This window comes from Xyrauchen texanus, chromosome 25, assembly GCF_025860055.1.
Source record: "Xyrauchen texanus isolate HMW12.3.18 chromosome 25, RBS_HiC_50CHRs, whole genome shotgun sequence".
In the NCBI taxonomy this organism is placed as follows: Eukaryota; Metazoa; Chordata; class Actinopteri; order Cypriniformes; family Catostomidae; genus Xyrauchen; species Xyrauchen texanus.
Genome location: NC_068300.1, coordinates 24,385,351 through 24,402,443, shown reverse-complemented (window position 1 = coordinate 24,402,443; position 17,093 = coordinate 24,385,351). Strand labels below are relative to the sequence as shown.

At 38.3% G+C, this 17,093-nt stretch overlaps 1 protein-coding gene across 1 annotated transcript; it reads left to right on the top strand.

Moving 5' to 3' along the window:
* Nucleotides 1-4,027: 4,027 nt before the first annotated feature.
* LOC127619122 (ERBB receptor feedback inhibitor 1) lies at nucleotides 4,028-16,336 on the top strand. The gene is made up of 4 exons (XM_052091887.1): nucleotides 4,028-4,176; nucleotides 12,902-13,057; nucleotides 13,647-13,729; nucleotides 14,099-16,336. The coding sequence occupies exons 2-4, from the start codon at nucleotides 13,002-13,004 to the stop codon at nucleotides 15,058-15,060; spliced, it is 1,101 nt and encodes a 366-aa protein (XP_051947847.1). The 5' UTR covers nucleotides 4,028-4,176; nucleotides 12,902-13,001; the 3' UTR covers nucleotides 15,061-16,336.
* The last annotated feature ends 757 nt before the right edge of the window (nucleotides 16,337-17,093 follow it).

The following is a 17,093-nucleotide window of genomic DNA, read 5'->3' as shown; positions in this document are numbered from 1 at the left end:
GATCTGATGGCTCATTAAAACAACAACAGAAAAAAGCTACTCAACAGCCCTTTCAGGTTCCTCCACCTAAACTAACTCAAGTCTATCATGTAAAAAGTGGAAAAATATGTTTTCTTTGTTTCTTAAAAAAAAAAAAACACACACAAAAAAAAAACCCGATGGAAACAACATTTTGACTGACAGACTACCACAAATATAATAATAATAAAAAAATGTTTTTTTTTTATTAAAAAAAAAAAATGACAACTAAAAAACAACTAAAGCATTAATTAAATCACAATAACAAAATAAATCTGGACGAATCTAAAAGGAAATAATATAAAAAAAAATGGCAAATTAAAGCATTGCACAGCTATCTAGTCAAAGTGATTTGGGATGCAGATAACAGATAAGGGTTGTGTTATGCATTATAATACTAGAACACCTGTCACCTGGATTTAACTTTTTATACAATGAACTAACCTATATGCTGATGTTCATTTTATGTACAGATGTACAAATATATGGGAAAAACAGATTTTAGTATGTGAAAGTTTTTGAACAGAGATCTCCTCCCATGCTATAATGTCATTTCCATACAGTTGTTTTCTACTGTTGCCCCAGCTTTGCACTAGAGATATGAGAAATGATTACTCTGGAGCGCGTAATCAGGATTCAGGACAGAGGAAATACCTTTAGTCACCTGGCTGTTTATGCTCTTTAGAGAACATGCAAAAGATTCTCAACTGCTATCATTCATACTGTAGAGAAGTCAGCCGGAACATGCAGAACAGAGGGTGCACGTCGAGGGAAACACTGTGAATTGACAAAACATGCACTGAGAACAGTCATCCTTGTAAAATATTTGCAGTTTATTGCACGTAATTCCTTCCTGACCCCTAAAAGTACTTTTCTTATTCAACTGTAAAGGGTTGTAAGTCATAGTTTTGTATGGTATTTCAATCAACCCTGTATCAGGTGAATTGTCAAAGTCGCTCTGGTCTTTACTCCTGCCCATTTCTCCTGCATTCAACATGAGTACGAGAACTGATTTTTTGCTTAACATCTAATATACCCAGACCTTGACATTTGACCTTCTTAAGTGATGATCAATATTATTCGCTTCACCTGTGAGTGCTCATAATGTTTTGGATCATCAATTGTAACTACAACTACCTTAATGTCCAATATCAACATTTTAGCTATAGAATTTATAGTATTTTCTGAGCACTAGTCATCGTCAAACATAAACAGATTCAGTCCTCCCTGAGGTTAATCTTAAAGTAGAAAAAGTGTGACTTACAAGAGAGAATTTTTTTTAAAACATGGTTTCCCTTAAATATATATATTTTTTTGTCACTTCTCTTACCATAATTATTATGAATTTGCTAGTTCTTGCCACAGAAAGTCAGAGATGAATGTAATAATAATCTTACATAATGCATTTTGCAGAGTAGGCCATGGCCAAAGCTCGTGTAGCTATAGTGATACACTTTTGCTTCAATTATCAATTTCTGTTGAGAATCTGTTGTTTGTCTTTCTTTCATAAAGAATCATCAGACAATTATAAAGAAAACCTATATGGTATAGACTAAATATTTCTTAGAATTCTTAGAAAACCATATATTCTTGGTAACACTTTACAATAAGGTTTCATTGACTAACATTAGTTAATGCATTAGGTATCATAAACTAAAAATGTATATATTTTTTACAGCATTATTAAAATTTGTTAATGCTAGTTGTTGTTCATTGTTATTTCATGTTAGTCAGCGCATTAACTAATGTTAACATATCCAAATTTTGATTTTAAAAATGTATTATGGTATGTTGAAATTAACATTAACCAAGATTAATAAATGCTATTTAAGATTTGTTCAACATATGTTAATGTTAACTAATGTTAACTAATGTTAAAAAATGGAACCTTATTGTAAAGTGTTACCATATTATTTAAATACATAATCCTACTCTAATATATATATATATATATATATATATATATATATATATATATATATATATATATATATATATTCTTATTTGTAGAAAACGATATACAATATTATGAAAATGTATTCGGACAGAAGTGCATCATTTCATAATTTAACAGAACCATTGCCATTGAATACGGAACTTTTACATTTAGCATGTTTTTTAAGTTGTCCTGTTTGGTGTATTCTGTAACTATGAAACTATTCTTTTGATTTTTTTTTTTTATAATTATGTTTATGCTAAGACACTGAAACTGTATGTAGGCATTCAGGAACAGGTCCTTGATTGAAGCAGATATAGGTCAGCTTTGATATAGTTATCTGAGGAAGTTGTTCACAAGGGATTTAAGGCACCGGCAGCTGTGTGGGACCAGGGGCAGGAAATGAATTGACCCTCTCCTTGGGAGTTCAGTTCCCCTGTGACACCCAGCCTCTCTCAACAATCAGCAGAGGCTTCAGGGACACAAGATGCTGCTGAGGGGGATGTTTTTCCTCAACGATTTATAGTTCAAACAGTCATCTGTTAAGTAGAGTGCAGTGATTCTTAGAAATATAATTGTGACTGTGTTGTCCATACATCATTTTTCAGACTTTGATTTATTGCAAGAAAATGAAAAGTATGGACTTGAGTCACTTATTAAAGATATAGTTCACCCAAAAATTTAAATTCTCTCATCATTTACTCACCCTCGTTCCATTCCAGATGTGTATGAGTTTCTATCTTCTGGAGAACACAAACTATGATTTTTAGAAGAACATCTCATCCACACCTGGGTAGGTCCATACAATGCAAGTGAATGGTGATCAGAACTTTCAGATGACAAGAAAAGTAATCCACATGACTCCAGAGGTTAAATCCATATATTCAGAAGTGATATGGGAGAGTGGGTGAGAAACAGATACATTTTAAGTCCTTTTTTACTTTCAATCTCCACTTTCACTTCCACATTTCTTAGTTTTTGGTGATTCACATTATTCATGCATATTACCATCTACTGGACAGGGAGGAGAGTTTATAGTAAAAATAAAAGGATTTAAATATTTACATTTATGCATTTGGCAAACGCTTTTATCCAAAGCGACTTACAGTGCACTTATTACAGGGACAACCCCCCCGGAACAACATGGAGTTAAGTGCCTTGCTCAAGGACACAATGGTGGTGGCCATGGGGTTCGAACCAACGACCTTCTGATTAACAGAAGGATCTGTTTCTCAACCACACCAATCATATAGCTTCTGAAGACATGGATTAAACCACTGGAGTAGTATGGATTACTTTTATGCTGCCTTTGAATTATTTTTTGATGTTTTAAAGTTGTTGACCTAAAACTCTCTGTGTTCAGCAAATGAAAGACAGCCATACATATCTGGGATAGCATTAGGGTGAGGAGATGATGAGAGAACTTTAATTTTTGGGTGAACTATGCCTTAATATATGACAGTGTCTGAAAGATTTTGGTTTATTAATGATATTTACAATCTTGGTTTGTGAGTTGAGTGGACTTGATTCATCGCGGATGTTTTTTAGTGTAACATGTGTAATTTCACCTCCTCTCAGTTGTTTGTGTTCTAGAGAAGTGATTCAAGACCACACAAAAACACATGGAAGACAGATCCAGCGGAAACGAGCAACTTCCACAGTAACACCCTTACTCCCACTTTCTACGCCCACATGTTCTGACAGCTACACATGCCCACGTGTTCATGACTGATTCAGACTGTGAGATGGACAGTTTAAAGAAACATCCTCACAGCTGTTTGGATTCGAACCGAAACACCACGATATAACATTATTTTAGAATACTAGGCTTCATCGCTAGTATATAGCTGGATTAAATCAGACTGGATAGAATAAATATTATTATCACCACGTAATACTGGAATTTTAATTTGATTATCTTTAAATATTCAATGAGATTTTGCGTTTAATATCCAAACATCTGGTACGCACTGGTCTGCGCCTTTAAGACAGGGGCGGTGCTGCCGGCATGACGTAGCAATTCATAGAATTGTTTCCAGCTCGCAGTTTCCATTATGAAAGCGATCAATTGAGCAGCAGAGTCGTCGGCAGCATGTGCGTTTAGTTTAATTTATTTTGTTGTGTGGTTTATTAAGATACGCCGGGATTACTCACAGAATCGCCTCAGTTACACTGGATATAAGAGAGAAACACGAAAAAATGTATTAAGGAATATTTAACCAGTAAGTAGCCTTATGTTTTAGTAGAGTTGTTTATGTTTTAATGCGCTTCAGGGATATACGTGTCAAGAATGTTCAGGGCAACTCGCATTTTAGGTGCAACTTGTTTTTGTTCAAGTGAGCCGCCAACAATGGTTGTTCTTTGGACTGGAAAGAGTTTAGATGAGTCGCACCTGAGTCAGCCGGAGAAAGGGTTTGTCATTGGGTGTGTGTGTTGAAATGGATGTAGAAAACCTGTCTACATATCAGAGTAATCTTTATATTCGCACGTCACTCCAGAGAACTGTTTACAGGGAAACTGAATGCTCGAACAATCATTGAGTACGACCTGTCCCTGTGTAGTAGTAGTAGTAGTAGTAGTAGTAGTAGTAACCTAGTTTATCATTTACCAACATCTCTGTGGACACTTGCACGTCTTTTATAGCTCAAGTTGAAGAGTAAACATGACTCCTATTTTCTTTTTTTTCTTCTTTTATTTCTTTTTAGCATTGGGTATATAGAGAAAAAGTACGTATGAGTATTGTATGCTTGTCACTCTAATCTCAACCCTGGTTTTAACATTTCAGTTGTAATAAAAGTAAATTATGTTCATCTGCTCATTATGCATTTTGGCAGCAGATCCCATACAATGCGATACAATAAGAGGTTTAATTCTTATTAGACTGTAACAAAAACTGCAACGTTCTGGATAAGTTAGTTTAATATATATATATATATATATATATATATATATATATATATATATATATATATATATATATATATATATATATACACACACACACACACACAGGGTTGGGAGGGTTACTTTTGAAATGTATTCCACTACAGAATACATGCTGTAAAGTATCATTTGTAACGTATTCAGTTAGATTACTCAAGGTCAGTAACGTATTCTAAGTACATTGGGTTACTACTTCAGCACTGGTAAATTATTTCACTTATTTTGACTGTAAAAATTCTGCCAGTACATTAAGATAAAATATATGTTCTCTGAAAAACCTAAATATCTTATACAGTGTTGTTTCTTAAAACAAGAAGAGGATTTGTAGATATTTTACAGGAAGACAACACAAACATTATTATCAAGAATATGATTTTTGACCTAATATCAAATGTCTTAATAGAAAAAAGAAATTATCTAATGTGAATTTTCTTGATAAAAAATATGATCTTGCCTGGTAACATGTGCATGTAAAATGACTGGAAATGGCATTTAACTCCGCATAAAGCTGACAATTTACATAAGTTTTATTTCTATTTCTTCTGCTCCAAACTTATTCCCTGTCTGCTCGTATGAATGTAACACATCATAAAAAAATGTTTCACTGCTGTTCAAATGCACTTTGGATCACCATCAATTATATGTATAAATGTTTTCCATCTGAAAGGACTAAAAATTACATTAAATAAATGACAATAAAATGCAAAGTAATCTGAATGTAACTGTATTCTAAATACCAATGATTTAAATTGTAACTGTAGTGGAATATAGTTACTTATATTTTGTATTTTAAATTCGTAGACCCGTATTTTGTTACTCCCCAACCCTGTGTGCGTGCGTGTGCACGTTAAAAAGAACATCTCTAGAACGTAGTTGGTTCACAAACAGTAACCAAATGTGAACCATATACTAGTGACAAGGGAATGTGTTTGCTTTGTTGGTCACCAGTTAACATTAAATTGGCAGATATTCTTAACTTGATTTACTTGGTAACACTTTACAATAAGGTTCCATTGGTTAATGCTTTAGGCATCATGAACTAACAATGAACAATATGTTTATTTTTACTGCATTTATTAAAAAAATTTAATTGTTAGTTCATGGTGCATTAATGTGAACACATACAACTCTTGAATTAAAAATGTTATGTTGAAATTAGCACTAACCAAGATTGCTAAATGCTGAAAAGTATTGTTCATGTTAACAAAGTAACTTCTTGTAAAGGTAAAAGTGAAAACTATTAAGCGGAACGGCACACTCAGTGAGACTTTGCCCTCTCCGTAGTGACGTCATCTAACGTCAACCATTTTTCTTCTGACATTGTTTGTAGCCTACACGTGATTCAATTTCAACAACAACACCGATGGAGGATGCTAGTATCGGAGCTACACTTTTAAGGCCATTTTATACAAACTTTATCTTTAGGGTACAGTCTTTACACTGGGCACGTGAGACGTGCGTGCGGTTCTGCATCCCTGAAGCCACAGTGACGGAAGAGAAAAGGGCGCCCAGCCTATTTTAAACATGCAGCACATGCTGAACTCAGTGGAAAACATGTTAAAAATGCACTATAAACCAATTCATCAACACAATATTTTACAATTAAGGCTTTTGAATAGACAAAATACTGTAGGAACTTCTCACCCATTTACTGAAAAAAGACCTCTTGATGCAAGTCTTGAACACAGTAACAGGCACACAACAATTTCCTCATGAAAATAATATTTCATGATGGCTAAGTTTATAATATATTTAAGGTACCCACTTCCAATAAACATCTTTATATCTGTTATGTTATTTCTGTTAATGTAATTGGAAATTTAGCGCAATTATCTGAATAGAAGGCTTGAAGAACAAGATTGTTTACTCATGGCGACTGCCGACTTCTCATTGCTTTGTGCATCATACGTATTTGACCAATCATAGGCTGTAGCAGATCCTACAGTCTGTCGGTCTTCTAAAAAGTACCTATTCTGGTGTAGGGGCTACAAAGTCTCTATAAATGGCTTAGAGGGACTATAGTTCCTCATGTGAGAAAGCGACGAGAAGTAGTTCCAATTAAAAGTACCTGAAATGGGCTTTAGTCCATGCAGTGCGGAAGAGCCTATTTACTTCTAAGCTAAATGGATGGTTTTAGATATGTCTGTTATGTGCTTCACTTTCAATTTTGAACTTGTAGTGAAAGTTCAATTAATGTGACCCACTGTATTGTTACAGTTTATATTTGGCAAACTGTTGATGCTGGAAGTCATGGATCTGCATGTCCACATTGGCTCCACTCCCAGGCTCTGCTGGTGATGTCCTACCATACACCCCTTTAATGCCTTGATGGCAGGGCTTTAACCTCATGGATAAGAACTGACTGATGTAAAAATAAAAAAATAAAATCTACAGGCACTCTCCCTAGCATAGAAACACAATGTACTGTTTATTCTTTAGCGTAGCATCTGCATGAAGGTCTTTACTGGAAGAATGGACAATTGTTAGTTTCAGCCTTTCACGGTTCTGACTGAGGCAAAGCAGAGGCAGGGCATGTGATAAGTTGCATAATGGAACTTGCATGGGTATTTCATTGATTACATTCTGACTTGAGCCCAAGCATTCCAGGACCGTTCTAACTGAACGGTTTTGTTTTCGATCACAGATGCTTGATTGTGTTTGGGCTTAATTTCTTAAAATAACTGATGTTGCATCACTGACTCTTCATGGCTGAGCTGTTTGTTATATCTGCATGCCCGAATGTAACAATGGAAAAAACTGCATGTTCATCTAGCACAGCTTTTGCGAGACAGTTAATTTCCTCCCAAGAACTATTACTATATCACTATAAAAAAAAAATCTTTTAAATTGCCCATTTAGATGAACCTGTTATGTGTTTCAAGTGGAGATTTTGTCCTTTTTAAAGGGTTATAAAAAAATAAACACTTTTGAGATGGAACCTGTATCACATCACTGAAAACGATGGCTTTCATTCTTTATTGTTAGGGGAAAATGGTTATATTTAAGTTTTATTGAGCCATTTCATTCTTCCGGTTTCAAAACGAATATTGAAGCAACATCACAAAAATGACAGATTGGTAGGGCAGCACGCATTTACGTCACAAGATTCTGAGCGCTTCCCCAGATTATTCATCAGAAGGAAAGTTGTCATCCAGTCCCAGTGCTGCCTCATGCATGAGCTTGCAATAGAGCCTAGGAGTGTAACTATCCATCAATCTGAATTGATGAAATCGTATCGTTGGGAATTTGATCGATGCTATGTTGGAATTTCTGTCAATAGATGCAGCAATCTTATGAAATTCATTTTGCTTTAAGCATTATATATGCTTCTCATTTGGGACACAGCTGTGCTCCATCTATGCTCGCCTGTCAACAGGGCTGCGAGCTCCGGTTACAGGATAGCGCAGAGCGGCTCACATGTGCGATTTTTAAATCGGGCTTCCCTCGATTTCGTGGCACATGCAACACTGAAAACCATTTCATATTAATTTTTAAACAACACAATACTATTGTTTTAACTTGGTTATTCCACCAAATATTGATTTCTGAACACTTCCCCTGATTTTCAATCACAGCTTTCGTGCGTCTTGGCATGCTCCCTACCAGTCTTTCACATTGCTGTTGGGTGACTGGTGCAAAAATTCAAGCAGCTTTTTTTTCCACTTGATCACATTCCAGAGGTTTTCAATGGGGTTCAGGTCTGGAGATTGGGCTGGCCATCAGTGGGTCTTGATCCTGTGGTCTTCTATCCACACCTTGATTGACCTGGCTGTGTGGCATGGAGGATTGTCCGGCTAGAAAAAACAATGGGGAACATTGTCAGAGCAGAAAGAAGCAAGTTTATTTCCAGGATAACCTTGTATGTGGCTTGACACATGCGTCCTTCACAAAGATGAATCTGCCCAATTCCAGCCTTGCTGAAGCACCCCCAGATTATCTGCGATCCTCCACCAAATTTCACAGTGGGTGCGAGACACTGTGGCTTGAAGGCCTCTCCAGGTCTCCAGACCTGCTGGAGGATCAGTGATGATCAGGGGGTGCTTCACCAAGGCTGAAATCGGGCAGATTCACCTTTTCTGAAGGACTTAATTGGAGTATAAGCAATAATTAGATTAAGATGTTTGTATGATTTGGGCAAACCTCTTCAATCCTGTTTACATGCAACTTGCCAATATTCTGTTTATTCGCTGAGAAATTTGATGTTTTAATACTTTTTATAAATGATTAATTACAAAAAACATCTGTATCTACAAAAATATGTATCTTTAAATACTTGGCATAAGGAAAATGTGTCAGTTTGAGTCTTTTTGAACTATTTATTAAACAAGCTGGTTTTGATTCACAAAAAAAAAGACTCTGTTCATAAGAGTTTTTGTTTGTGAATCGGAATACACATGCTGGATGTTGTTGTGTTCTGCCCACAAGGACAAACTCATTTGAAAGAGGAGTTTCCTTGGCATTATTTTTCAGTTTAAGGTCTTTTTTTTTTTTTTTTTTTTTAATATCTCCCAAACATTCAATTCAGACCGTAACCGGACATTCACAACTTGGGGGAAATGTATATATTTTTTTTTTTTTGCCGTGGGTCTGTAGATTCTGCAGTGGGGGAGCAATATTGCTGGGATACAGTGCAAGAAACTCCCGTTACATGTGAAGCCAAGAAATAAGTGCAGTTTCTTCTGTTTCATCAAAGCGTTTACATGCTTGTATAACGTGATTTAAAATAGGAGTACTCCACATATCTTACCATGATTTATCATTATTCTGATTAGTAGCATAATCGCAATACCATAATTGCAGTATTTGTTTACATGAGCAATAGTTTAATCGCAGAATGTGGATGCATGTAAATGTAGCCAATTAAGCTGTCATGTATGGGGCTATGCGCGAACTGCAGAACGCTCACCCTGACGGACTGTTTATTGTCGCCGGAGATTTCAACCATGCGAATCTCAAGACAGTGCTCCCTAAATTCCATCAGTATGTGGACTTTGCAAAGAGAGGGGCGAATGCACTTGATCTTGTTTACACAATCATCCCAGGCACGTACTGGGTGGAGCCCCGCCCCCACCTCAGCTACTCAGACCACATGTCTGTTATGCTAATTACAGCATTCAGACTGCTCATCAGATGCACACAACCGCTTCAGAAGCTGGTGAAAACCTGGCCAGCAGGAGCCATCTCTGCTCTTCAAGACTGTTTTGAGTGTACTGACTGGCAAATGTTCAGTGAGGCTGCAAACAACTTGGAGGAATACACTGCATCAGTGACCAGCTACATCAGCAACTGCATTGATGTCAGTTTCTCCAAGACCAACACCACACGCTCCAACCAGAAGCCGTGGATGACTGCGGAGGTGCGTGCACTGCTGAGGACCCGAGACTCTGCCTTCAGAGCAGGCGACAAGGCAGCCCTAAGAACAGTGAGGGCCAAACTGTCCCGGGACATCAGAGAGGCAAAGCGCGCACACGCCCAGAGAACCAGTCACTTCCAGGACAGCGGTGACACGCAGCGCATGTGGCAGGGCATCCAAGCTATCACCAACTACAGGACAACATTAGTTGTCTGTGACAAAGATGCCTCCCTTCCAGATGCGCTGAACGACATCTATGCTCTGTTTGAAGTGCAGAACGACATGGTGGCGAGGAAGACCACCCCTCCTCCCAACAACCAGGTGCTCTTACCACGGCTGATGTGAGGAACTCTACATAGTCAACCCATGGAAGGCTGCTGGACCAGACAACATTCCTGGCAGAGTGCTCGGAGGATGTGCAGACCAGCTGGCAGATTAATGTGGCACATTAAGACCCATCTGCCCCCCTCACTAGACCCACTGCAGCTTGCGTATCGTCCAAACCGTTCAACAGACGATGCCATCGCCACCACCCTCCATCTGGCCCTCATCCACCTAGATAAAAAGGACTCATACGTTCGAATGCTGTTCATAGACTTCAGCTCAGCATTCAACACCTGATTGGAAAGCTGAACCTGCTGGGCCTGGACACCTCTCTCTGCAACTGGATCCTGGACTTCCTGACTGGGAGACCTCATTCAATCCGGATCGAGAACAGCATCTCCACCACCACACTGAGCACTGTGGCCCCCCAGGGCTGTGTGCTCAGTCCACTGCGGTTCACTCTGCTGACTCACAACTGTGCAGCAATGCACAGCTCGAATCACATCAACAAGTTCACAGATGACACGACCGTTGGGGGTTTCATCAGCAATAACGAGTCCGCATACAGGGAGGAGGTGCAGCGGCTAACGGACTGGTGTAGAGCCAACAACCGGTCTCTGAATGTGGACAAAACAAAAGAGATGGTTGTTGACTTTAGGAGAGCACAGAGTGACCACACTCCACTGAACATTGACGGTTCCTCTGTGTAGATCATCAAGAGCACCAAATTCCTTTGTTCCTTTGTTGGGACTTGCACTGGTTCGGACCACAAAGCCCTGCAGAGGATAGTGAGGACAGCTGAGAAGATCATCGGGGTCTCTTCCCTCCATCAAAGACATTTACAAAAAACACTGTATCCGCAAAGCAACCAGCATTGTGGACGACCCCACACACCCCTCACACAAACTCTTCACCCTCCTGCCATCTGGCAAGAGGAACCGAAGCATTCAGGCCCTCACGGCCAGACTGTGTAACAGCTTCTTCCCCCAAGCCATCAGACTCCTCGATACTAAGAGACTGGACTGACACACACACACACACACACACACACACACACGTCCTGAGATACTCTTTAATTTTGTCACTTTATAACTGGCTGCTACCTCAATAACTGTTATGTGCATAGAACACGATCTCATAGTATGTTATGTTTACATTTGGCATTTTTAGAAACTGTCATCTTTTGCACTACTGTGTACTATTCTTCTGTTTATTTGACAGGGACAGCGCACAATTTAAACAATTGTACCAGAGTTAGCTAACAGCTAATTTGCATCTGTTGTCACTGGTCTCTTAATGCGTCTATTGTCCTGTTCATTGTTAGTAATTTATTGTACTGTCCCGTACTTTTTGCACACGTTTGCACGTGCACTATATAGGTATGTTATTTAGTCTGTGTAGTCATGTGGTTCTGGGTTTGTCCTATGATGTTTTATGTAGCACCATGGTCCTGGAGGAACATTGTCTCGTTTCGCTGTGTACTGTACTAATGTATATGGTTGAAACGACAATAAAAACCACTTAACTTTATCAAACAATGTATGATCAAGTATGTGATGTAGTTTTTTTTTAACAACTGAAGTACCATATTTGGTTGTGGATGTCCCAATCTACATACTGGATTTGCACTTCAGAGAGCTCAAAATATTCAAATTATATTTTGGTTGCATTTGTGAGATCATAAATGCAATTGATTGTATAAAATATAGCATAAAACTTGTAATATTGATCTGAGGCCCATGAATTGTGAGGTATCGGATCACTGTCTAAGAGAATCGATATTAGTGATGAAACTTGCAATTTACAGCCACCACAGAGAGTTCAAACTTATTGATGTAACTGCTGTTCTGCAGGTGCGAGACTTCAACCGCGTTCTGGGAACAGACATGAGAGCTGACTTCTAAACACCATGGTCAGATTGAAATAACTCTAACACACCTTAATGCATATCTGGACAAGACAAGCATTTCTTGGCTGGAGTTGTGCTAGTCACGCTCCAAACTCCATCTTGTTTTCCCTCTTTCCGCACACAATACCCGCACAAGTTTATATTTTCCAGCAAATTTGGAGAGTCGTTTCTCAGTCTGAGGTGTGAAAAATTTGGCCTTAACTAGGTGGGTTTCGTGACCCTTTAATGATCACTATGCAAACGTGAAAGATTTTTGACGTGTTTGCTCTGTCTCAGTACATTTTCGCTATATAGTGAATCGAGGTAAACTGTGCCAAGTTTTGACATTGCAGTGACCCAATTTACCCCTAATGGTCCTTTTTGTCTGTAGGCCTATATTCAAATATTTTTTTTTTTTTTTTTTTTTTTCTACCTGCAGGTTTTCCCTGTGCCAACTATTGTGAAGTGTAATGGAATGATTGGAGTTCTGCAAATTTGAAAATGGTGCAGGGCTGAAATAGCTTCCATTCTCAAACAGGATGGCCTCTGCCCAGCCATACTGGGATCAACATCATGACCATAACACCATGGACAAGTGAGTGTGTATCGAATCTTCAGTTTAAAAGAATGGTTTACCCCAAAATTATGATCGCCCTTATGCCAACTCAAACTCGTGTGTCTGTCTTCTGTGGAGCACAAACAAATATATTTCGAAGGATATATGATTTCTGTTTGTCCATGCAATGCAAGTCAACAGGGTTCAACACTTTAAAGCTCCATAGAGGCAGCTTAAAGGTAATCCACATGACTCGAGTGGTTTAATCCATGTCTTTTGGAGTGGTATGTTCCGTTTTGGGTGAGAAACAAACCAAAATGTACCTCCTTTTACATTATAAATCTTGACATCTGCAGGCTTCTTGGTACATCACAATTTTAGGCTTGATGCACTTGATACATGCACTTGACATGCATTGCATGTACAAAGAGACATCATATGTCCTTTAAAATAGCTTTGCATATCAGGAAAAAAAATGTATTCGTCCGAAACCACACAAGGTTGAGTAAATTATAAGAGAATTATCAATTTTGGGTGAACTTTCTTAAAATGTTTATTTATTTATTACAGAAACTCTTACACTAGTCACCACAAGATTTTGATAGCCTTCCATTTTTGTATTTTGCAGGATGTTTTTTGGTTTTGGTTCCGAGTCCATGGATAACAGCTTGAGAATTTATCAGCAAGACTCTGCATCAGTGGCCTTTGAAAGTGAGTTTGTTCTTGATGTTGAATTATGTCTGCTCACACCGCACTTGATGGCACTTAGTGGTGCATATCACAGTCTGGTCACCCTCTGTTCTCGGAGCATTTTGTGTATGTTTCTCAGGAAGCGCAGAAGGTTATAGGAAGTTATAAGATTGTCATTTGCTCTGCTGATAAGTAAACCCTTTTGATAAACTCCCAGTGTTGTGGCTGACACAATCTCAGGAAAAAGAGCCTTTGCAAGATTAGTTGCCTCATTAGGATGATGCTACAATGATGTATATGACCCTGTTGATTGTATATGTTGTAGGTGGCTTGAATTACAGAAGAGCTTGAATTCTCATTTATGTTCTTTTATGTATTTTTGCTTCACAGGAAGAACGTCTAGCTTGTGTTCTCCACCATGTCTGTCTCCAAAGACTCGCAATCCTACACAGCTCCTCTTTTCCTCTCCGTGCCACTCACCTAGGGGAGACCAGGTGGTTCCATCCTTACAGAAACTGTCTGTTTATGAGCACATACCCCCTTGTTCACCCAGACAAAGCACCAAGCCCCTCCCTCCCCTCCCAGATATTGGCGACCTGTCCTCTGATGAAGCAGAGGACAATGAAGTTGAGTTTTTCTCCAGCACCTCGGAGAGTCAGTGTTTGGTGCCTGTACGCTGCTCTAAAACCTCAACCTTTAATTATGGCATGCCGGGCAGGCGCAGCTTCCGAGTAAGTGGTCAGATAAACTTTGCTTATTATGAACAGATACAAGAACATCAGAAAGTTTGTGGGGTGAAGCCTCAGGGGGAGCAGACAGTAACTCAAGACCGAGATAGACCACAGGAAAGGCCCCAACGCCGGCTGCACCGCTCCCTTTCTGGCCCAGCTGGATCTTTTAAGGCTGCCAACTTTAGGCCGGCCAGCCTTCACCACAACCACCCACAGGAGAAACCCGAAGTCCCACCTCGCATTCCAATCCGTCCTTGCCTGAGTGAGTGCACAGATGGCAGACGACTATCAACTGATGACTATTATGTGGACAAACCCCCTAAAGTTCCACCCAGGGAGCCCATCCCTCAGGTCATACCACGTACCATAAGTCCAAAGAGCCTCCCAATTTATGTCAATGGAGTAATGCCTCCTACTCAAAGCTTTGCTCCCTATCCTGAGTATGTCAGCAAGGCTCAACAAAAGCAGAGCTGTGATGGCTTACCGGCTCCCCGAACCCCAATTTTGCCCATTATGGAAGATGGCAAGAAAGTCAGCAATACCCATTACTTTCTCCTCCCTCATAGGCCTGGGTACTTGGAGAAGTTTCAGAGGTTTTTCAAAGACTCCGACTCATGTTGATTATAAGCCCTAGTGGAACCATTAGAATCTGAAATCCTCTCGGAAACTAGGAAGTACACTGAGGCCAGATATAAACTGATTTATTATTTGAATAAAACTTGCAGTGTTCCAAACTAATCTCCTTTTTTTTTTTTTTTTTTTTTTTTTGTGACTGGGCAGTATGTCCTTTGACTCCAAAAAGTCAGAAACACACATAATTGGTTTACTACTGCTGGAAACTCCAGGACAGCTTTGATAGAAGTGTTCTTTATGGATGATGTGTCAATGTTCTTTTGTTGTACTATTTTTCTTGCTGTATTAAGTTATAGTGGGCAGTATCCTTTTATGAAGGAATAGGATGAACTGTTACACTGTAAAATATAATAAGTATAATAAATATAATAATAAACCCGAATATAAGCTGGTCTTATTGTGATTTTGATTTGTCACTAGTTGAATGCTAAAGAAGGTCTTTTTGTTTTTCCTTTTAACCTGTATACAAACTATATAAATTCAGATCCGATTGCTGAACAATTGACAACGGATTGCAAGACTCATTGGATTACTAGCAAAGTTGAGAACTACACCACATGATGTAATCTGACCAATGAGATGTTTTAAAGTTGAACTTGTTGTTGGTTATATAGTGGTAAAAATGGTAAAGACTAGGCACAGAGGTTAGTATTCCAGTCTCCATGTGAAGATTAATTGCCTTTTTTGTGCTTTGTGTTTTGGACCATATAGATGAGATAAACTAATAAATGTATCATTTGATTTGAAAGAATGGCACCTGTAGTTGGAGCTAATTTCAGTTTGCCAAGAGCAAACCGATTCAGTCACGCCAAATGCCATTTAAAAAAAAAAAAATTGTATTACCCACCATGTCTGTTACACAGGCAGTAACACCACCTATTTAGTATTTGGTGTCTACAACCAGGACACTGGATATTAAGGAGATGTTTGCCATGAAGTTGCTTCACTGAAGCATTTAGCGCATGTATAAAAATTTAAGTTATGAAATCCCATGAATGGTCCTGGCCTTGCATTTTATGTTTCCAACTAAATGTTAAGCACAAGTAATGCAATTTGTGTTTTTTATTTTTTTTATTATCAAATTATCAAACCAATAACAGTTTTCAATTTCATGTTTTTCTTTAAACAAAAAAATTACTGTTTTCTATGTGAATGCTAATATTAACTGACTTTGTTTCAACAAGAGGAAACATGCACTATCTTTTAAAAATGTACAGTATTGGTGTAGTTTTTACACTCCATAATGGTCTATTTAAAGAAATAAAGCAATAACTTATTTATACACTGATGTCCTGAAATTCTTTCAGCCCTGTATTTATTTGATCATACTCATTTTTATCATACAGTTTAAATGTCTAATTCTATGTTCACAGCAAACCTAAACATTCGTTTTTGTTTCTAGATATTTAAGCCAAGTTAAGCTCCTGCATTGACCTAGAATGCACGATATGCTTAAGGGGTCGTATGTCTTAATCTCTGCTATTTGTTCAAACTTGTGATAATGAGTCGATTGTCAAACTGCTGACACTTCCGCATGAGTCGCTTCCTTTAAAGTGCCCACGCACCAATATGCCAAATGTTACAGAGAAGTGGAGTATTTCAGATGAAAGTTGCCCTCGTTGAGTCACCGTTTCTGTAGACTTTAAATCAGTACTGTATTCCAATCATGCAGTCTGAACTACAAGATCAATCAAATATAATTGTGTGTATATATAGCCTATATTTAACGTTTACTGCGTGTAAATGTTTTCATTTAAATAATAACTATAAAAATAAGTTAGGGTGTATAAAATTTACTTTGCACCATTCTTTAGCACGATGCAGTTTACTGAGCACAGTTAGCAAATCTGTGACGCACTGGTAGTCTGAATGCCAACAGCGCCACCTCTTGTCGAAACTCTCAAATTGGTGATTGTAAATGTTGACACGAGCAGGTTGTGTTGGAGTTTATGGAGGTTAAAATATGTAAGCTAGACCAGTGGTTCTCAACTTGGTTTGATTCACGGCCAAGTTTTCACATT

Bases quoted from the DNA above. Each gene is read 5' to 3' on its own strand.
- LOC127619122 (XM_052091887.1), top strand. From the start codon at position 13,002: ATGGCCTCTGCCCAGCCATACTGGGATCAACATCATGACCATAACACC. The intron at 13,058-13,646 runs GTGAGTGTGTAT...TGTATTTTGCAG, and splicing joins GACCATAACACCATGGACAA to GATGTTTTTTGGTTTTGGTT. The intron at 13,730-14,098 runs GTGAGTTTGTTC...TTTGCTTCACAG, and splicing joins TGCATCAGTGGCCTTTGAAA to GAAGAACGTCTAGCTTGTGT.